This window comes from Moschus berezovskii, chromosome 9 (assembly GCF_049115385.1).
Source record: "Moschus berezovskii isolate FMDL1 chromosome 9, NW_MosBer_1.0, whole genome shotgun sequence".
NCBI classification, from domain to species: Eukaryota; Metazoa; Chordata; class Mammalia; order Artiodactyla; family Moschidae; genus Moschus; species Moschus berezovskii.
The window spans coordinates 48,116,080-48,140,046 of record NC_142468.1 but is presented as its reverse complement, the minus strand read 5'-3'; the positions used below and the strand labels follow the sequence as shown (position 1 = coordinate 48,140,046).

At 36.3% G+C, this 23,967-nt stretch overlaps 1 protein-coding gene across 2 annotated transcripts in view; it reads right to left on the bottom strand.

Annotated features, from left to right (window-relative positions):
• UNC13C (unc-13 homolog C) overlaps nt 1-23,967 on the bottom strand; it is a 691,503-nt gene that overhangs the window by 261,143 nt on the left and 406,393 nt on the right. For both annotated transcript variants that reach the window (XM_055436715.2, XM_088839621.1), the window contains one exon: nt 22,577-22,705. In XM_055436715.2, coding sequence (XP_055292690.2) covers nt 22,577-22,705 — 129 coding nt within the window. The remainder of the gene's footprint in view (nt 1-22,576; nt 22,706-23,967) is intronic.

Here is a 23,967-nt window from a genome sequence, read left to right as displayed (position 1 = left end):
GTGGTTGGTAAAAGTTGCTCCAGCCTTCACTCCTGGGAGGGAGCAAACTCTCACCCAGCTCTGAGGTTTTGCATGTGTGGGACCCTCCTTGCTTTGTAACATTCTCTCTTGCCTTCTTTCCCTCACCAGGCCATCCTTCTTTTACCTAGTCCACCCTGCTTGCTCAGGTCCTACTTATTCTTTCTGTCTTCTGAGAAGTCACTTTTCCTGAAAGCCTTCCTCCATCCTCTCTTTCCCAGCCCAGGCCATTATTTGAGCTTCCTGTATACTCATAGCACACCCCAACTTTCCCCTTTCAGCCTATTTGCCACATTATATTTTAATTGCCCCCTTACTTGTCCGGGTTATGTGGATCAGTGATTCTCAACCAGGTGTAAGCATCAGAATCACCTCCAGGGCAGATTGCTGGACCCCACCCTCAGAGCTTCTGATTTAGTAGCTCCTGGTCAGGGCCTACGGATATGCATTTGTGACAAGCTCTCTGGTGATGTCGTTGCACAGGTCTATGACTACCCTTTGTGAAACCTGCAGTAGAAAATAAACTTTGAAAGCAAAGCTTTGAGTTATTCACCCTGGCATAACTAGCACCTAGCCTAATGCTTTATATGCAACAGGAAATATATAAGCATTTATTGCATTGATTGGCAAATTAAGGGGCTTAAATTAGGCTACATGTCGAGATAGTGGTAATGGAGATGAAAACTTACCTTTGGCATTTCCTTAGCTCAATACTGACCACATTTCCTGGTATTTCAATATCTACCACTATCCATCACACCACATTTTCACATGGTTAATTTTTTCAGCATTTGATTGTCAGAATAATCCAGACTGAATATAGATTGAATACAGAATTCCCTCCATCTGTTATTTATATTCAACCCAAAAGAGGTATCTTTCAGAAAGACCATAATTAGCATAGCAAAGTCTACATGGCTTTTGATGATTAACTGAGTAAAGACTGAAATTATATATATATATATATATACACATATATATTTGAAAGGAAAGTGTATTTTGTAAGATAAGGCTACTCCAAGAACAAAATGAACTTACATGCAAATCATAGTTTAATTTTTGTCTGTATTTCCCATGACTCTCAGTGTTTATCTCCTCAAATCATTTTCTCCTAAAAAGTTTAGACTTTCTAATTTATCTGTTTTTATAATTTTGGGAGCTTGAAGTTTTTTTTTTTCCTATTTTAATGCACGTGCTTGATGAGATCTCTTTTAGTTTCTGCTTTGTCTTTTAAAATATTAATCACTGTACAAAGAGCTATATAAAATATGCAGTACTAGTTTTCTTTAGAATTTTAGATAACAAGATTAGAACAGAAAAGAAATCAACTTATTCTTAAAGCTGAGCTTGACAGCTGATTTTTAAATATACAACTATTTTTCATTAAGACAATTTACAGAATGATATGTTATAGATACTATAAGAAAACAAGAATATTTTTATAATACTACAGGCTATATTTTAGAATGAAATGGAATAGAAAGCAAATATATCATTGGTTGATTTGATTCTGCACTATAGTTCACACCTAACTTTTATTTCCAAAGTTATAGTAAAACATCAGTTTAAAACAAGATTTTCATCACACCTAATATCAAAATAAATTCCAGGTGAGTCACATATTTAAATATGAAGAAGTTACAAAAATTCTGCTCAAAAAGATGAGATAATATATTTAACATAATCTCAAAGTAGGGGAAGTGCTGATGTAAAAAGACAGTTCATGGTTGCCTAATGAAAAAACAGGATATGTTTTTAGGAAAGAAGGTATGAGGAATGAAATTACACTTTATTAAGAAAAAAGGAATTATGTCTGTCTTAGAACTGATCATTTCTGGATGGATAAAGAAAGTGATGGAAGGTTTGTGGGAAGTGGATCCAGAGAAAGGAGTTTTGTGCATGGTCAGGATTGACTATGTTATAATAAACTGAGTGAACAAATTTTGAAAGTAAGCTGGTGCAAAATTTGAATTTTGCTTTTCTCTGTTAAAAACAACAAGTTTGTTTGCTTGTTTGTTTTAATGCTGAAATGCCTCCGATAAAATGCAAAGAAACTTAAAATTTGCAAGTGATCAGTTATGTATTTGTCTTTGAAATCTTTATTGTCACTGTGGCTAAAGGATTAACTATTGTTTCACTGTGACCTATGATCCTACCAGACCACGTTTTACATCCTTTTGGGTATTTTGATAAAACTTCTTAAATCAAATTCCTTTTGACCTCTAACTAACTTTGTGATGCTTCAAAGGTCCCTGAAACGTTCCAAAGAGAGATATTAGACTAATTAGGTACCTCTAGTATGTTAAATTCGGAGAAGGCAATGGCAAGCCACTCCAGTACTCTTGCCTAGAAAATCCCATGGATGGAGGAGCCTGGTAGGCTGCAGTCCGTGGGGTCGCTATGGGTCGGACATGACTGAGCGGCTTCACTTTCACTTTTCACTTTCACACATTGGAGAAGGAAATGGCAACCCACTCCAGTGTTCTTGCCTGGAGAATCCCAGGGACGGGGGAGCCTGGTGGGCTTCCGTCTATGGGGTCACACAGAGTCGGACACGACTGAAGTGACTTAGCAGCAGCAGCAGTATGTTAAATTACATGGGAAATATTGTTAAATGAGCAATAAATCTTCTTAAGTTATAGTGTATGATAAATGTTATTAATATAGATATTCTGGAAATTATATGGGGTTCCTAAAAAGCTGATAAATCCTAGTAAAATATTATAGTTATTATCTAAAACTGTTGTTTGTCACAGAATAACTAGGTTTCTTTGTCAATGCACTGTAATCAGATTTTAAACATGTCTTCTTAAGTCTTTCAATTATAGACAGCTATGGTTTTACTCTGATGCCCTTGAAAAAATGCTTGCTCTTCAAGAAGATTTATAGAAAGGGTTTTTGTATAAATACAAGTTTCTGACTCTCATATCATAGCGTTGCAAATTAAAGAATTCTAAAGGGAAACCTGATGGTTTCATAAGACTGAGTGAACTGGAGAATATGGTTATAGATTTATGGTTTCTATCTGAAAAAATTCAGTTCAGTGGCTCAGTCATGTCCAACTCTTTGTGACACCATGGACTGCTGCACACGCGGCTTCCTTGTCCATCACCAACTTCTGAATCTTGCTCAAACTCATGTCTATCGAGTCAGTGATGCCATCCAACCATCTCATCCTCTGCCATCCCCTTCTCCTCGTGCCTTCAATCTTTCCCAGAATCAGGGTCTTTTCCAATGAGTCAGTTCTTTGCATCAGGTGGCCAAAGTATTGGAGTTTCAGTTTCAGCATTAATCCTTCTGATGAATATTCAGGACTGATTTCTTTTAGGATGGACTTGTTGGATCTACTTGCAGTCCAAGGGACTCTCAAGAGTTTTCCCCAACACCACAGTTCAAAAGCATTGATCCTTCAGCGCTCACCTTTCTTCACAGTCCAACTCTCACATCCATCCATGACTACTGGGAAAACCATAGCCTTGACTAGACAGACCTTTTTCGGCAAAGGAATGTCTTTACTTTTCAATATGCTGTCTAGGTTGGTCACAGCTTTTCTTCCAAGAAGCAAGCATCCTTTAATATCATGGCTACAGTCACCATCTTCAGTGATTTTGGAGGTCAAAATAATAAAGTCTCTCACTGTTTCCATTGTTTCCCCACCTATTTGCCATGAAGTGATAGGACCAGATGCTGTGATATTAGTTTTCTGAATGTTGAATTTTAAGCCAACTTTTTCACTGTCCTCTTTCCCTTTCATCAAGAGTCCTTTGAGTTCCTCTTCACTTTCTGCCGTAAGGGTGGTGTCATCTGCATATCTGAGGTTATTGATATTTCTCCCGGCAATCTTGATTCCAGCTTATGCTTCATCCAGCCTGGCATGTCACATGATGTACTCTGCATATAAGTTAAATAAGCAGGGTGACAATATACAGCCTTGACACACTCCCTTCCTGATTTGGAATCAGTCTATTGCTCCATGTCCGGTTCTAACTGTTGTGTCTTGACCTTCATACAGATTTCTCAGGAGACAGGTCAGGTGGTCTGGTATTCCCATCTCTTGAAGAATTTTCCATAGTCTGTTGTGATCCACACAGTTAAAGGCTTTGGAATAGTCAATAAAGCAGAAGTAGATGTTTTTCTGGAACTCTTACTTTTTCGATGATTCAGCAGATGTTGGCAATTTGATCTCTGGTTCCTCTGCCTTTTCTAAATCCAGCTTGAACATCTGGAGGTTCATGGTTCATGTACTGTTGAGCATTATTTGCTAGTGTGTGAGGTGAGTGTGATTGTTTGATATTTTTGTGTGATAGTCTGAACATTCTTTGGCATCACCTTTCTTTGAGATTGGAATGAAAACTGACCTTTTCCAGCTCTGTGGCCACTGCTGAGTTTTCCAGATTTGCTGGCATACTGAGTGCAGCACTTTCACCGCATCATCTTTTAGGACTTGAAATAGCTCAACTGGAATTCCATCATCTCCACTCGCTTTGTTCGTAGTGATGCTTCCTAAGTCCTACTTGATTTCACATTCCAGGATGCGTGGCTCTAGATGAGGGATCACACCATCATAGTTATATGGGTTATGAAGATCTTTTTTGTATAGTTCTTCTGTGTATTCTTGCCACCTCTTCTTAATATCTTCTGCTTCTGTTAGGTCCATACCATTTCTGTCCTTTATTGTGTCCATCTTTGCATGAAATATTCCCTTGGTATCACTAATTTTCTTGAAGAGATCTCTAGTCTTTCCCATTCTATTGTTTTTCTCCATATCTCTACATTGATCACTGAAAAAATTCCTGGTTTAAATTTGTGTTTTCCAGGTATAAGGAAATCCTTTCCCTCAAACTAAATAATTATGACTTATAGTAATATGGTAAGTTAAACCTTTGTATCAAGAAAAGAAATGAAAAAACAACTTTGGTAAAACAGTGCATTAATAAGAATTTTGAAAAGGGCCCTGTGGTATATCGTTGTTGCTATTCAGTCGCCCAGTCAAGTCTGACTCTTCACCCCATGGACTGTAGCATGCCAGAGCTCCCCGTCCCTCACCGTCTCCAGGAGTTTGCCCAGGTTCATGTCCTTTGCATTGGTGATTGTTAGACTGAATTCAAATAAAACTTCTTCAGAAGATAATTTGGTATAGTCGGGCACAACTGAGCGACTAATCATGCAATAACACTAGAAACAACTTGAATTTCCACCAAAAGGGGCAGATTACATAAATTGTGAAATATATACTCAATGGAATAAAGAATGGGAATATTTTAGTTACTGATACAAATCCATCTCAAAGACTTGTAAGTGAAACAAATGTAGTATACTATTTGTGTAAAATAAGGGGATGATCCTCCAATACTTTGGCCACCTGATGTGAAGGGTTGACTCACTAGAAATGAACCTGGTGCTAGGAAAGACTGAGGGCCAGAGAAGAAGGTGGTGACAGAGGATGGGATGGTTGGATGACATCATCAACTCAATGAACCTAAGTTTGAGCAAACTCTGGGAGAAAGACAGGGAAGCCTGGGGTGCTGCAGTCCATGGGGTTGCAAAGAATCGGATATGACTGAAAGACTGAACAACAAAGGGGATGATGCACATATCTGTATACATGTATGTCTGTGTATCTATATCTAGAAAGCACATACTTATATCTAGAAAGCACATATGAAGACAATATTTTTAAAATGGTTTTGATGGGTTTCAGTGTCAAGCTTAATTACAGAGTATATCCCAGTGCTTCCAAATATCTGAAAGATGCTTTGTGAGCAGATAGAGAGAAATTACATATACATTTCAGAGTAAGCCTGATGGGTCCAGCAAACTGGGTATTTTGTGTGCTACAATCTCCTCCTTCCTTATACAGCAAACAGTCAGACTAAGAAAAAGAGGCAATGAACCAGATACTGTGTTTTAGTGCATGCTACTATAGCACAAACTCCTGCTTCCATCAGTAAATTATGTACAAGTATAGTTGATCCTTGAACAATGCAGGGATTAGGGGTCCCTGTCCGCTTCACAGTCAAAAACATCCTATAACTTTAATGTCAGCCCTCCTGTTGGCAATGTGATATCCATGGATTAAACAACTGCAGATCCTATAATACTAAATGGGACGCAATTGAACTTAAAAGCGTCTCCACAAAAAAAAGCTTCTACACAACAGAAACCACAAACAAAACAAAAAGACAACCCTCAGAATGGGAAAAAAATACTTGCAAATGAAGCAACTGACAAGGGATTAATCTCCAAAATATACAAATAGCTTATGCAGCTTATTATAAAAAGAAAACAAACAATCCAACCAAAAAGTGAGCAGAAGGTCTAAATAGACATTTCTCCAAAGAAGACATACAGATGGCCAACAAACAAATGAAAAGATGTTTGCCTTCTCTAATTATTAGAGAAATGCAAATCAAAACTACAATGACATATCACCTCACATTGTTCATAATGACTGTCATCAAAACATCTACAAACAATAAATGCTGGAGAGGGTGTGGAGAAAAGGGGACCCTCTTACACTGTTGGTGGGAATATAAATTGGTACAGCCATTGTGGATAACAGTATGGAGGTTCCTTTAAAAACTAAAAACAGAGCTATCATATGACCTATGGAAGCAACCTAAATGTCCATTGACAGAAGAATGGATAAAGAAGATGTGGTATATATATACCATGGAATATTTCTCAGCCATAAAAAGGAATGAAATATTGCCATTTGCAGAGACATGGATGGACCTAGAGATTATCATTGGAGTAAAGTAACTCAGAAAGAGAATAAAAATGTCATATAATATTGCTTATATGTAGAAACTAGAAAAAACAGTAGAGATAAACTTATTTGCAAAGCAGGAATAGAGTCATGGATATAGAGAACGAAAATGGTTACAAAGAGGGGAGGAGAGGGTAGGATGAATTGGTAGAGTAGGATTGATATGTTTATGGTACTAGGTATAAAATAGATTACTAATGTGAACCTACTATATAGCACCGGGAACTCAGTGCTTTGTGATGACCTGAATGGGAAGGAATTTGAAAAAGAGTGGATATATGTATATATATGACTGATTAATTTTGCTGTAGAGCAAGAAACTAATACAATCTTGTAATGCAACAATACTACAATAAAAAATTCAATAAAACAAAACAAAAAAAAGAAGTATGCATTTATTGAAAAAAAAAAATCTGTGCTTAAGAAGACCTATGCAGTTCAAACCCATGTTGTTCAAGGGCTAACTCTGAAGACAGAATTTTTTAAAAAAGGAAGACCTAAGAGCAGTGAAACTTCAATACTTTGGCCACCTCATGCGACGAGTTGACTCACTGGAAAAGACTCTGATGCTGGGAAGGATTGGGGGCAGGAGAAGAAGGGGACGGCAGAGAATGAGATGGCTGGATGGCATCACCAGCTCGATGGACATGAGTTTGAGTGAACTCCGGGAGTTGGTGATGGACAGGGAGGCCTGGCGTGCTGTGATTCATGGGGTCGCAAAGAGTCGGACATGACTGAGCGACTGAACTGAGGAGCAGTGCAAGTTGATGATGTAGGAAGATCCTGAAATTACTTTTCCTCACTGACACGCTGAATCAATAAGTTACATATGAAACAAATTTCTCTGAGAAAGACCTGAAAATTCCAGAGTAGCTCTTTCACCTCCACAAAGGAGAAAAGGATCACATTGAGACAGGTAGAGAGGCTGGGACACAATCTCACTAAACTGGGGGTAAACACTACCCCCAGCTCAGTGACCAACAATTATCAGGGAACTCACAAACATGGAGCTTCTCTCTGAGGAATGAAGGGTTCATACTTCACATCAGGCACCACAACTTGAAGACCTGCACCTGAAAGGTGAGTGCCCATAACACCTGGCTTTGAAAACTGATAGGACTCAAGTCTATGGGCTAAGTGAAGGGTTACAGCAAAATGAGAAATGATTTTTGAAGGGTTTTTGTACAAACTCATTCATCCAAAGACCCAGCACAGAGGCAGCTTTTGAAAAACATCCAGACTTTATGTCAATGAGATCCACTTGCTAATCTCAGAGTGTTAGGAACTGTTTGGATACTGGCTGGGAATGGAGGTGCTGGTGGGTGCCACTTGCACATTCTCACTTGCTAAAGCTGGTAGGTGCTATATTTCCTACAGTGGGCACCATTTTTATCCTCTAAACAGTGGGGCACCATATTTGTGCTCTTCGTCTGCCTTGCTAAAGCTAATGGTTACCATCTTTATTTTCTTACTAGAGACCTTTATTTTCTCTTACTCTGGCAGGTGCCACCCTTTTGCTTTTCCTCTCCTATTTTCCACAGCTTTAATATCTCCCTGAGGAAACCTTTTATACATGTCTGGAACCTTGATTTTTAAGAAGTAGAATAAAATACGTCCCTTGATCATCTGGCTCTGCAGGCCAGTGGAAATGGGATTCCTGAGTCCCATGAGACTCTACCATTTGAAGAAACAGTTTCTGCAGGCTATCACCCTTGCGCTTCTCTGTACAGATAAAAGATGGAAACACACCCTCCGTCTCTTACCATGAGAAAAGAAAATTACAGGCAAATATTCCTGAGGAACAATAATAGAAACAAAAAATCCTCAAAAAATTATTGGCAAACAGAAGTCAACAATAACAAAAGCAAGTGGAATATCCCAGGGATGCAAGTATGGTTCAGTATCTGCAAATCAATTAACATGATACACCACATTAAAAAAAACAAATGATAAAAATCATACAATCATCTCAACAGATCCAGAAGATGCATTTGACAAAATTCAACATGCATTTATGATAAAAGTTTCAATGAATTGGGTATGCTGCTGCTGCTGCTAAGTCACTTCAGTCATGTCCGACTCTGTGTGGCCCCATAGACGGAAGCCTACCAGGCTTCCCCGTCCCTGGGATTCTCCAGGTATAGAGGGAAGGTATATCAACATAATAAAGGTCATATATAACAAACCCACAACTAACATCATATTCAATGAAAGTTTTCCTCTAAGATCGGGAACAAGACAAGAATGCTTATACTTACCACTTTTATTCACCACAGAATTGGCAGTGCTAGCCAGAACAATTAGGCAATAAAAAGAAATAAAAGGCACACCCAAATTTGAAAGGAAGAAGTAACTATCAATATTACCAATGACATTATATTACATTGGATTGGCCAAGAGACACAACTTAGCGATTGAACAACAATAAAAGAAAATAAATCTTAAAGTCCTCATCACCAGGAAAAAAAAAATAATAAATTTATAGCCCTTCATAGTTACAGAGGTTATGAATCACTTGGCTTGGCTGAATCATTAAGTGCAACCAGAGAGTAAGAGGCAAGACCCTGGGATCTCCAACATTTAAAGACCTAGTAGCAGAAGGGGTGTGCTAAAAAGTTTGAAGTGGAGCAGCCAGTGAAGATGGAGGGGAAAAATATAGATGGTTATTAACCACTTAGAAAATAGCATTTCAGAAAAGATGGAGTAGCCAACGGTAACAGATGTTATTGAGAGGTCAAGTAAAATAAGAGTAGACAATTTATCACTAGTTTAGGCAAAGTCTATATACTTGGTGACCTTGTTAAGATAACATCAGTAGACACAGGTAACTGAAGCCCAACAAAAATGAGTCTATTTTATCTCTTTTGCTGAGATGAAAAACAGAAACAGTACGCCAGACACTGCCTACTATATGTGATTTTGAACAAAAGTTAAGAGAATGCTTTATTTTTTTTTATCTTGAAATACTTCCCTGCTGTTTCTGGATACATACTTCTAGAATTAGTACCTTCAGAGAATGATCTTCTGTGATGGGTATCCAGAAATCACATTACTGTAAGCTGTTTCTTTTCTGCCTCCAAGACTAGGATGGTTCTTTCTGTTTTATATTCCAACAGCACACTGTATATTCCCTTCAGAACACCTGACACTTTAGTTATTGGTTTAGTTATTTTTTTAATATCTATCTCTCAGTCTAGACTGTGAACCCTATGAGAAGGATGGAAATTCACTGTCCTTTTCCTTATTCTTGTTACTGCTCTTTTCCTTATTCTAACAGTGCCTGGAACATAACACGAATTCAACAGATTTTAGTTACTGTATACTTGTGAATGAATGTTTAACTTCTAAATCCTTTTCTCCATATGGGACATAGAACTCAGAATCAATCTTCCATATAACATAGAATGCTTCCTTTTGGCCGCTTTCACCAATGCCAGAATAAGAAAGTAACTAAAGTTTGATACTTTTATCCGATGAAATTTTAAAAGGAATAAAATGGAATAAAAACTGTACTTTTAATAAGATATTTTAAAGCATGGTAAAGAACCAAACCTCTCTGTGGAGAGCCATGTAGTATATTTGAGGAAAATAAAATGCAGCAATGAAATGTAAAAAGGAACCAATTCATTTCTATGTGAGATTCCATTATCCTTTAACTTGCTCTGCGTACAGTGAGGGAAATTGGATTACCAGATTATAACAGCCTATTCTGCCTTTGCTGATTACATATGTGAACAGACATCAGTTATGGGTGATGGTTAAATTACATATGCATTATAAAAGTTAGAACAATGGATAGTTTGTTGTATTTTGTTTCATGCCTTCCATTTGACACTGTCCTGAAGATTAGGAGCTTTAAAAGAAACCTGCTACTAAATGTCAGCATCTCTTAATGGAGACAGTCTCATCAATATATTATATTCCATTTTATTCATGTAACACCATTTGATTTATGTGAGTAAATTGCTGCTTGCTGCTACTGCTAAGTCACTTCAGTCGTGTCTGACTCTGTGTGACCCCAGAGACAGAAGCCCACCAGGCTCCCCCTTCCCCGGGATTCTCCAGGCAAGAACACTGGAGTGGGTTGCCATTTCCTTACAATTAATATGATAAAAAGTATCAGGAAGGTATATCCTGGCTCTAAACATGGATGGTTGGATGGATATAGATATAAGTATGTGTGTACACATGCACACAGGCACACACAAACTCTTTATTACAAAAAAAATCATATAAATAAAATCAAAGCAATGAGGACAACAGTATCAATGTTTACTGGAAGGCTACACATAATGATTTTTTTTTAATACATCAAAGTGTTACCATGTAAAAGTCCTTTTAGATGGCCCAGAGTTCCTTTAGAATTTCACATTTGTCTTTCAAACTAGTCTGCATTTCAGTAAAAATCACTCAGTAAATAATGATATCTTGACTTGAATTTTGTCTTCAGTATATTTCTTTTAATTATGGTTCTGTGTTGTTTTCTAATTTATTAGACATGTGTGCGTATGCTAAGTAACTTCAGTCATGTCCAACTCTGCAATCCTATGGACATGTAGCCTGCCAGGCTTCTCTGTCCATGGAATTCTCTAGACAAGAATACTGGAGCGGGTTGCCATGCCCTTCTCCAGGGAATCTTCCCAACCTAGGGATTGAACCCACGTCTCTTAAGTCTTCTGCACTGGCAGGCGAGTTCTTTACCACTAGTGTCACCTGGGAAGCCCTAATTTATCAGATACTTTCAAACATATAACTTTCTGATTATGTCTTCGTCAATCACTCATGTCCCTCTCTTTGTGACCCCATGAACTGTAGCCTATCAGGCTCCTCTCTCCATGGGATTCTTCAAACAAGAATACTGGAGTGGGTTGCCATTTCCTTCTTCAGGGGATCTTCTTGACCCAGGGATTGAACCTGGGTCTCCTGCATTGTAGGCAGATTCGTTACCATCGGAGCCACCACAGAAGCCCTTTAAAGGACTTAAAAGTCACTCATTCATTCACAAAAATATAATAATGAAAGTTCACTGGGTTTTGGACTAGAGAGAAAAAATATCATTATGTTTATTTTGGAGATAGAAAAACTGGTTAATTAGTGATTGTTTTGCTAAGTCTAGTGAGTAGCAGAGCCACAATTTTTTTTTTTAACCTTATAGTTTTAACTACATGTATTATAAACAAAAATCACAACGACTCTATTCAGTATTTTAGGAGTATCTGTTATATGTGAATGCTATACCACATATGAAGAATTCATTAGTGGGCAATAATGACAAAACTGCTCCAGGGGGGTTTACAATCTGTTTCACCATATTGTCTCTTCTATGATCTTAATAGCTATATTATATTACTAATGAATCAGTAACATACATCTACTTATTTTTTTTCTCTTAAAAGGGAATTATATTAAGGATTCTATAAATTTTGGGCATCTGGGAAAGAGCAGTCTAAGTCATGAAACACAACACAGACTATTAGGCAAAAATATCCCATAAGCAGATTTCTTACATACTATAACACTTTTTCTACTTTAATTTTTAATTGAAGTTTACTTTATTTTCCTTCTCTCTAGATATTTATCAAAAAGGAAAAAAACTAAAGAAAAAAATAAAATCAGGGCTAGTAACAAATAACATTTTATTTAATACTTGCCTAATGTAAAATCTCTTGAAGAACTTGTTGAAATATGGACTCCTAGGATTCTTCACAGATAACCTGTTTCACTGGGTTTGAGGTGGTCAAACTTCCCAGGTGATTCTTAGGATCAGGGCAGTTTGAGAAACACTGAACTAGAATCAAGCAAGTGTAAGAAAATGTATGCTTCTGTCTTTATGTTTACTGACCTTTTCATGAATTTCAAGTAATTTGATTTACTAAAATGCCCCATCTGAATAAAAAAATGTGTTTTAAAAATAAAAGATTCAAGACCCATTGATTTTCTGGGTAATTATAAAATCACAGACTGAAAGAATAAATTGTAAGTTACATGACTTGACTCCATGCATAACCTTCAATGAAACATCATATTCCAAACACCTTAAAGATGTGAAAAAAATACCAAGAAGCACATCATGGAATGATTTCTTTTCACCTATAATTATTTATGAATGAAGTCACACTTTTAAAGAATAAAGGTTTCTAAAATGGGAACACATTAAAACAAAAATTATATAATGAAATATAGATTCTAATAGGACAGCCTTATGGCTACAACATTACGTAGTGCCAGGGGTCATCATTTCTAGTTTTTTGTATAACCATATGAAGCAGGTAGTTTTGATAATAAATCTAATTCAGTTCTATACTTGTTAGATGCCAAATTCATATCAGTTAAAGGTTTTATGAAGATAGGTCCTAGATTCCAAACATACCACAAATGGATAATACTTTTCTTCAGAAATTTAAAGTCAACTTATTTTTGACTTAAGGTAAGGAATACATTGGAATCTCAAATATGTGTATTATGACCATGCATGATTCATATATCTATCTGTCTTGTCTATCAATCCATCCATTCTTCCACCTATTCTTTTTTTTTAATCGCCATTGCAAAATCCTATCTTCTCCAGATCTATGTAAGATCATCTACTATGTTTAGTATTTATTTCTCTGATCATTAGAATGTTTATTGTTGTGGTGTGTGTTTACTTTAAATTTATATAACTAGTATTACACAATGGGCTTTCCTGGTAGCTCAGAGGGTAAAGCATCTGCCTACAATGCAGGAGACCTGGGTTCAATCCCTGGGTCGGGAAGATCCCCTGGAGAAGGAAATGGCAAACCACTTCAGTACTCTTACCTGGAAAATCCCATGGATACATCACCTTCTGTATCTTCTTTTTCACTCTGCACTATGTTTTTAATTTCTCCATGTTACTATGTAAACACTTAACTCAATTCTTCTGTCTCATGATATTCTATAGAGTAAATCCACCACGTTTTACTTATATATTCTCCAATGAAGAAAGTACAGATTACCTCCAACTTTTCAGTATCACAAACAATGTTTGAATAAACATTCTATTAAATATCTTCTTAGGGGTCTTTGTGCAAATATGTCTAACATATAGATATATCAGGATTGTTGGTTCCTAAATCCTAGTTTACACGCTAACCAAAAGTGCATGGGGGCTCCAGTGTCTCCATTTCCTCATGAACATTGGCATTATCTATTTTTGCCAACTTTCTGGATATAAGATAGTAGTTCAATGTTGCTTTGACTAAATTAATAATGAGTTTAAGGAACTTCTCCAAGCTTATAAGCCTCTAGAGTAAGCATTTTTATAAATTCCCTGTTCCTTTTTGTGCCTATTTAATTGGAATCTCTATCTTTTCCTGGTTGTTATTTTGGAATTCCTTAGTCCTATGTCAGCTTTTGACACTGCAAAGATCTTTCACAATCTTTCACTTTTCTCACAGTGTACATTTATAAGAAATTGCCAATTTTAAAATAATTAAATTGATCAATTTTTCTATTTTAAAATTTGTGCTTTGGCACTGTTATATTTAAAATAGATAACCAACAAAAACCTGTTGTATACCACTTGGGACTCTGCTCAATGTTATGTGCTAGCCTGGATGGGAGGTGGGTTTACGGGGGAATGCGTACATGTATGTGTATGGCTGAATCCCTTCACTGTTCACCTGAAACTATCACAACATTGTTAACTGGCTATACCCCAACACAAAATGTTTTTGGTGTTAAAAAAATAAATAAAAATTTTAAAAAAAAAGAAGCTCAAAATCAAGAAAATTAAGATTTGTGCTTTGGAATTTTAAGAAGTCTTTTCTACATGCATCAGAAAGGTATTATCCTTTACTATCATTATTATTGGGGCTTCCCTGGTGGCTCAGATGGTAAAGAATCCACCTGCAATGCAGCAGACCTGGCTTCGATCCCTGGGTTGGGAAGATCCCCAGGAGGTGGGCATGGCAACCCACGCCAGTGTTCTTGCCTGGAGAATCCCCATGGACAGAGGAGCCTAGCGGACTACAGTCCATGGGGTCACAAAGAGTCAGACACGACTGAGCGAGTAAGCACACACGTCGTTATTATTACTACCATTTACACTTGCCTCTTTCATCCTCTCAAGCTCACACTAGATATGGTGTTAACTAAGAAACCACTCCTTCCCACAACTCCCCCCTAGCTCCATATGATGAGACACTTTCCCTAACATTCTAAATTGTTCCTTTCCCTAGTAATACACGTAACACAATTTTTAGTGTAAAGAAATTCCATTGTTCTAGTATTTGTTAAGTAAGATTTATTATGTGAGCCAAGAGCTCTTGATAGATTCTGTTAGTTTTCCTATTCATATGACTCATAAATTACAACAGTTCTTTTCCTTTCTAATTTATATTCTCTTATTTCTTCAAGAGTATGTTAATCAGCAATATTAATAGGATACTAACTTCTTTCTTAAATGAATGTACCTAAATTTCATGTTAACGTTTGCCATAATTTTTTTAAATGTAAACTTAAATAAAAGAAAATCTGTTCCATTCCTAAATTTTCAAGAGTCTTTTCTTTGACCATAAAGCGGCATCAAATTTCACCATATGTTCATTCTACATATATTATATAAATATATGATCTTCCTCCTTTACTTAACTACTATAGTGATTCATATTGATATTTTTTTTCCTAATGTCAAATCATCCTTCCATTCCTGAGATAAAATTGCTCAATCTGGTTCTATTTTAAATATGCCATCTGATAATTTATTTGGAATGTTTAAATCACTGTTTATTTTCAAGATGTGCCTATAATTTTCTTTTCAAATATTATCATAGTCCAATTTTAGAATCAAAATTATACTATTCTTACTGGCAAAATCTACTCTGCATGTTGTTTATCCTTCTAGAATTTATTAAGGTTTCACTTGTCAATTAATTTATTGACCTAGGTCAGAAAAACTGAGATACACATTGATGGAAACATAACTATTTAATAATTCTTTATGCTTTGGATTTCTTATGTTCCTGTTTTCCTCACCCAATAAATAGGATACCACTCATTTTGAACAATTTGTTTTTATAAGAATTTATATATTGATTATGAAGTTTATACATAAACTTCATAAACTGGTGACATTTCCTTTCATAAACTTTCTTTTACACATTTTATAATAATATTTGAAGAAAAATTAAGATTAAAATATGTCTGTATTTACTCAGTTTTAGTGTATAGATAATAATCACATGAGGTAGTGAAAAGTTATCTTCTTTTCAGAATGATCACCATTCCCGAAACTAATGCTACTGATTGCATAAGAAAAAGTCAATCGCCAGGGGGAAAATATAAGAAAAGTCAGGCACAAACAAACTTTCTAGCTAATTCCTCAAGGATTATTATTTAAATAATATCTCAAATTAAGAATTACAGAATTGGAATTTTTCTACCTGTAAATTTCAAAATTACATTTTAAACTTTCCTTTCATTAAATATTTAGAGTTAATTATCAGAGCAAAAACAATAGGAAAACAAAAACATCTATGGCAAATGTTTTGACTAAAAAAACTGAAGAAGTATATATCTACAAATTGAGGAAGACTTTCTTAAACTTGATACGTATATATTCATATAAGTTCCCAATTAAGGTATCATGGGAGGATATTTTCTTTCTTCTATGGAGTTTTCAGAAGACTTCTCCCCTGGAGAAGGAAATAGCAACCTACTCTAGTATTCTTGCCTGGAAAATCCCATGGGCAGAGAAGCCTCGCAGGCTACAGTTCATGGGGTCACAAAGAGTCAGACACAACTGAGCAAGTTCACTTTTCAGAAGACATCCTGGTCAAAATTTTTAAATGAATAGCATTATACTTATGCTGCACATGCAGAAATATTTTTGCATAGACTTTCTATTAAGTAAGCAGTTATTTGCTAATTTCTGCTAATGTACTGTGCTATAGTACATAAGGCACAGCATTATGTACTATAAGTTCAATAATATTATAAGACAGTTTCTATTCTCATTAAACTCAGTGCTTACTATGGAAATCAGATAAGTTGTAGGACATTTTAAGATGTGAAAAAATAAGAGGGTGCTGTGACCACATGGTACAGTCAAGTCTGCATTATTTATAGTAGAAATGAAAAAGTAGAGGAAAGGAGGTCATTTCTCTGTTCTTTAAAAGCACAGTGATATTCATTGCACTGTCTGTAAAAGTGAAACACTGAAGCTGATATTTAAATTGTGGTGTATTTATGTGATAGGTAGCCATTAAAAAAATCAATAAATGTACTTAAAAATATCAGTATGCATAGTTCTCAAAAAAGTAACACTAAGCCTTAAAATTACAGATTTCCTCTCAAATACCTAAAGGTTGCTTAGTCCGGTATTGGAGTTAGTGCATGTAACCACACCATTGCACTGCTTGTTTGTACACTGGAGTATGTGAGAGACAGGTATCAGAAATGGTTAATAGATGTGTATTATAAATGTTCATAAAGATCAACCAGAAAGCTAGTAACAAATTCATAACAGAGATTATCACAAAGGTAAGAGGCAGGGAAATCTGATTTTGGAGGGAAACCAAGGGACTCTGTACTAGTGCCTGATGTGTAGGTTCTGAGGACACCTCAAGAAACAAACAACAGTTTCTTTAAGAAAAAAAGCAAAACGAAAACAAAAAACAGTTGCTTTAAACAGATTTGATGATATTTTGGCTTATCCTCTTCTGGAAGTTATCTATGTGAAAAGATAAGCAATGATCTGAAGGTTGCTTTAGGAGCAGCTGCAAGGGAACTAGCTAGATATTAACAATAATTACTACTAAGCTAGAACACATCCATTTTGTTAAATTCCACATAAAGAGATCTTATATTTGGGAGTAAGTGAGAAAGACTTTTTAATACTTCAAAGATCATATTTTAAATAGAAAAATTGGTCAATTTGATTATATTAAGATGGATAATTTTTTTTTTAATATACGTACACTGTGACAAAGATAAAGTTGATGGATTGTGAAAAACTTTGCAACATCAAAAGCTGACAAAGAACAAAGTAACCCTGGAATAGCAACCAGGAAAAAAATAGCGATTCTATTTTTTAAAATAAGCATAAGCTACAAAGAGGTAATTTATCAAAATGGTTACTCAAAATCTAATAAGCTTGTGAGAAGATTCTAAAACTCATTATTAATTAAAAAATTATTAGAATATTGGGCTAGTTTATAAATTGATCCCTCATGTATCTTTATGCAAGAGATCAATCCTCTATGTCCACATTGCCACACTTGAGTCCTTAGTTATGCTGAACTAAAGGACAAATGTGGGCCTGGTGATTAAGTAAAGGTAAATGCTCTTCCATGAGTGTGCAGCCTGCCATTTCTAGCTATCTTGTCTAACTGCAACAATTTTAATTTTTCTCTTGTTTGTTTTTCATTTTTATTCTAACTACTATTTGTATATGGTTCTTAAAAACCCCTTTGGAGAAAGAAAATAAGCCTCCACATTTAAATAAGCAGAATTATACTGTGCCTGAAATTCTTGTTTTTTTGGTTTCAGGCATAACATTATCTACAGAGAACTCAGATAAACACAGAAGTGGCATAAATACTAAAAGTATATCTTGATGAAGAAACTGAGACTTGTAGAGGCTAGTCTATCTAAGGTGACCATGCTAATAAGATTTACAGCCAGGATTTGAACTCAGGGTCTCTAATATCAGAGATTATGTTCGTGGTCACAGACTTACAGTGGAGTCATTGAAGTAGAATATAAATAACAGAGTGTTTTTTCATTTTGTAAAATTTATTTCTTATTACTTTATCAACTGTACTCTGTGTCAGGCACAGTGTTTAAACACTGGGGCTACAAAGATGAAACTCATGGCCTAGTGGGGAACACAGGTCAGACAAATGTTACATTATATGTCTAATACATATATCATCATAAGCATGTAGGTGGTGACATGTCAGGGTATATTATGGGATCAGAGAGCAGCAACTTCTAATTTAGCCAGGAGAGGTCCTAGAGGCTTTCTGAAGAAAAGGTCAGTGAGTTCAAGTTAGCCAGGAAAGGGTTTGGGAGGTGAAGCAAATCCAGGTAGGTAAAGACAATGGGGAAGAAGGCATTGTGGACTTATGTTTAAAGGTTGGGACTAGATGGGACTTCCATCAATTCCTTCCATATCCTGTCATCCAGGACTCTGCAACATGACCCCATAAAATGGCAAGAGGTTTTAGGCAAGCACTGAGAGTCTCCTGTGATAGAGCACCTCTTTTGGTCTTGATTTTCAAATGCCATATGCATCTAACATGAGAATACAAGGTTAGAAAATCATGTAAACATCTTTTTAGAGCCAAATGGACAGGAAGGCCTGGCGTGATGTGATTCATGGGGTCGCAAAGAGTCAGACACGACTGAGCAACTGAACCGAACTGAACAGCAGATGCTAAGCTATATTAATTTTTATGTGATAATTTATTTGCTTTTTGTTAGGGGTATGTTTGCTTTATGGGAACTGCACGTATTTCTCTAGAGTGTGTTAGTCACTCAGTTATATCTGATCCTTTGTGACCCACTGGACTGTAGCCCACCAGACTCCTCTGTCCATGTAATTCTTCAGGTAAAAATACTGGAGGAGATAGCTATTCCCTTCTCTAGGGGATCTTCACCGCCCAGGGATTGAACCCAGGTCTCTTACATTGCAGGCAGATTTTTTACCATCTGAGACACCATATAAATAGAGAGGGCGAGGGTGGGATGATTTGGGAGAATGGCATTGAAACATTTATATTATCATATGTGAAATGAATCACGAGTCAAGGTTCGATGCATGATACAGGATGCTCGGGGCTGGTGCACTGGGATGACCCAGAGGGATGATATGGGGAGGGAGGTGGGAGGGGGATTCAAGGTGGGGAACACATGTACACCTGGGGTGGATTCATGTCAATGTATGGCAAAACCAATACAATGTTGTAAAGTAATTAGCCTCCAATTAAAATAAATAAATTAAAAAAATAATAAAAAAATAAAAAATAAAGAATCTGTAGTGTCTTTCAGTGACAAATGTAACATTGACATTACTTATAATAATGTCAATACTTTGAACACAGTCAAACTTTTGCAATAGCAAATATTTCAAAATCATGATAAAATTTCAATGTGTAGGAGGTATGTGCTTTTTAAGAGCAATTGCTCTGCTTAGATGGTTCTGAAAAGGGAGGGACAGACACGTCAGCCACAGAGAGATAGAAGCATCTCACTATAAAGATGAAATTTTGATCCTCAACTTAAGTTGGGCACACCGAGAGCACCTGTGTCCCCTCCCAAGACACCTCCCCACCAGCACACTGGACACCACCATGGCCCTGGGGGCCCCTTGCCAGAGGAACATTTGGTGTCAGGCTGCTACCATGGAGTTGGATCTCAGGGGTTCTGAGCACGTGACCGTCTGTTAGGAAAATTCAGTACATTGTCTTGCTTAGGCTTCAGAGACTAAGCAGAACAGGCCTCTGACCTTGCTTCTAACTTGCCTGGACACTGCCCTGTCCTGTGAATGCCCTGACCAACTGCTGTGAGTGCAAGCCTTGTGGCACCATAGGTAGATGGGGGATGAATCTTAAAATTGTTGAGCCCCTGGAGGGGCCCTGGCCAACTAAGACCCAGGCTTAACAACATTCCAAGTTCTACACAACAAAACAAACAGCATTAACATGAAACCAGAGCTACTATTTGCTCACAGACTGATGCAATCGTTCTGTGTCCCGGGATTGTAAGTGGAACCGAACTGCAATCTCTGAAGTCTCATCCACGGAGTGGACATGCTACCTGGTACCTTTTCCCAATTGGGATACTAGATGTGCTGTGACATGGAACTTCCCAGCGCTGTTTGAGTCTGGTTGTTGGTCAAAACCCAATTTGGTGATATAGCCTCTGCTTTTTCTATTTCTCTTTTCCTTTAATGTTAGTATATTTAAAGTAAGCTAGATAATTCTCTAATAAATATTGATATTATTTATTTGTAAAAAAAACTTGTTTATTATTATTAATATATTTGAAAGATATTAAGGCATGTCACTTGATTTTGATGATTTGATTCATCCATTGAGTGTGAACTAGTAGAAAAGGAGGTCATATTTAAGCTGGATTTTGATGAAGACAGAGGATGGGGGATGAACATTTTAGGCAGATGGAACAGGATAAATACATAGATGTAAAAGAAGATGATCAATTCACAGAAAACAATAGAATTTAAGGCTCAGGAGAAGGGACCAGTTTGTGTTTGAAATTGTAGGAAGAAAGAAATTAAAGATAATAAAGTCTGGTAAGATTGCTTATGAAGTTACGTATGGGTAACTCACATGGTATAATAAAAAGCTTAATTTTTATATTTTGTGTGAAATAAAGACCATGATGTTGAAAATGTAGAGGAAGAATTGAAAGAGTTTTGTGGGAGGAAGATAAAGAACAGAGAGTAGAAAAAGGGAGGCCATTAGAAAGCCACCCAAGGGAGATTTGAAGTCAGGGACAATTTAATCCCTTGAAATCCCAGGGAACTAAGTTTCCAAACTTCTAATAGCACACATTTAGCAGAAATGATAAAGTTAAGAACAATTATGCAGTTAAATGTTGTTTTGCTTACACAATGACAGATTCCAGCTTTACTTTGTTTTCCAATTCGGCTAAGGAGTTATTGACCCAGAAAGAGTAATACTGTAAGAATCCTAGCATGAAACCTAGTTTGAAAGAATCCTCCTGGCCTTTATCCAATACACTTTTTAGACTCTTCCCCACTCTAAGCAACCAAGAAGTTCCATGGGTAATGGTTTTCAATATCTATTGGAACAATGGCTTTCTTCAGGGAAGTAAATAGGCAATAGAATCATATTAAAAAGTCATCCCCAGACAATAATTCTATAGAAGTAATAACAATATATATAAAACATAGTATTAAAAAACTGTGGTGCAACAAAAGATATATCACATAATATATCTTGTATTTATGTAATAAATGAATCACATAACCAACAAAGATTAGTATCCAAAACACATTTTAGAATTTTATGCAAATTCATGAGTAAAAGGCAAGCAAGCCAAGAGAAAAATCAGCAAGGAATTAATAGGCGACACGTAGAAAATAAAACTGAATTGTTCACTGAGCATATATGAAAAGATGTTCCAACTCATTAACATTAAAATAGTGTTCATCTGTAAGAAGATGAAGGGAGGAGAATGAAATTTGAAAGAACTACAAAGTGAGATGCCAATTTATGTCTAATATTTAAAAACTTTAAACAACAAAGAACAGAACAAATATTACTAAACGCTAACAACTGGTCATCTAAGTGGTAAGTATATGAATGTTTAATTTACTTTCTGTATTTTCTTTTGTATTTAGAAATATTTCTTAATAATAAATTTACATATGTGAGTATGTTACCCTTGTGTACTATAAATATGTCCCCACTTATCATTTTTGTGAGATAGAAATGATAAGGGAGGTGGGATGAGTTAGGGGAAGGACACAGGAGCAGAAGTTGAAATCCTAAATTCTAGTACTGAATTTTCCACTTTCCCACTATGTGACTTTGAGAAAATCACCTACTTGAAACTGACTCCTCACTTGAAACCCTGGATAATATCTACAATTAATATAAGAAGTTATTGCAAGGAGCAGATTATTTCATGTACATTAAAGTGACATTCAAATATGAAGACAAGATATGGAAATTCTAACAACCTGCAGGTAATATAAGTTGAATGAACATACTTTCCCACTTATTTATGGAAGCAGACATTAGATAGAACAGAAAATAGACATATATTTTTTCTTACCGGGTCTATTAGCTGGGAATAGAGTTCATGGCAGTTGTCAAAAATATATTTGTACGTAGAATCCAGGCAAGCCCTGACACAGTCCTTCACCACCATGCTGGCCTTAGGGGGGCTTTGCAGCTCCAGAACCTGGTATACAAATTATTTTCTTAAATTTAAAAGTAGAACACTGTATTAACTATATAAAAATAGTCAAGCAATATTCTATAAACACTTTTCGTTGACTTTTCTGTATTCAGGAAAAATGTGGTCTTAGAAATGTTTTAAAGGTATAAACACTGACCTTAACTTCTTAATATAACAGAAAATGAACATAGTTATAAATATTTAAATAGAAACATTTGAAGTCACCCATCACAATATCATCCATTCATTCCATCCAACCACTCACAAATATTTATCACCTACTATACATCAGACAATGGCAATACTGCAGTGAACAGAAGAAAGAGAAATCCCTTTCTTCATGAAACTGTTAGTAGAAAATAAACAAAAGAAACCAATATGATATATTATATGGTATTGCATGCTGAAAGAAAAACAGACAAAGAGGGATAGAAAGGGTTTCAGTAGAAAATAATTTAATAAAAAGGACTTCAATAGTAGATGAATTCAGAGAAGAGGATGGGAACAGTGGAAAAAAATCATAGACTACTCTAGAATTTAGCTTTAAGCAAGGTAGGAAGGAAGGGGACTATCTGAGCAGAAGAGCAAAGTGACCTAACACACTTCTTATAAAGGATTCCTTATGCCACCTTAAGGCTGGCTATGGAAAAATTCAGAAAGGCCAGTGATGAGAATAGTGCAGTAATTCAGTCATGAAAGGATAGTGCTTAAATTATGATCATGCAAAGCTAGGAGGAGCTGTTAGAAGAAATTCTATTCTGGTTAATTTTTGAAGTAATGGGTAACAGGATTTTCTGACAAATCGGATGATTCCTGTCAGAGAAAGAGATGTGTCAGAACCAGAAGTGTATGATCAGGTCACCCAAGATGGCGGTCTTGCTTTCGGTACATCCACTGCTCCACTAGTGTCTATTTCAGCTACACCCTACTACCTGACTGATCTCCTGTATACTTGCCCCAGGCCCCATCTAATTATTCATCTAACTTTAGCCACCATAATAATTTATCAAAGGGGCGGTGAAGGGCATGCTTCTCTGTTGGTTTCTCTGGTAACAGGTGAGTCAACGGGACATCAATTCCCCTTATATCTGGTAAGGCCACTTTCTTCCCAGGATGAAGATGACCACCATATTCTGTTCACTATCTGGGATACGCAGTGGGATGTCACTCCAAGACCTTGTTTCAGACAAGTTAGATCCCCCTATCAACTAAACCACTGATGTCTGTTGCTGACGCTAGGCTCTTTCTTTGGTCTTGAAGCTGGG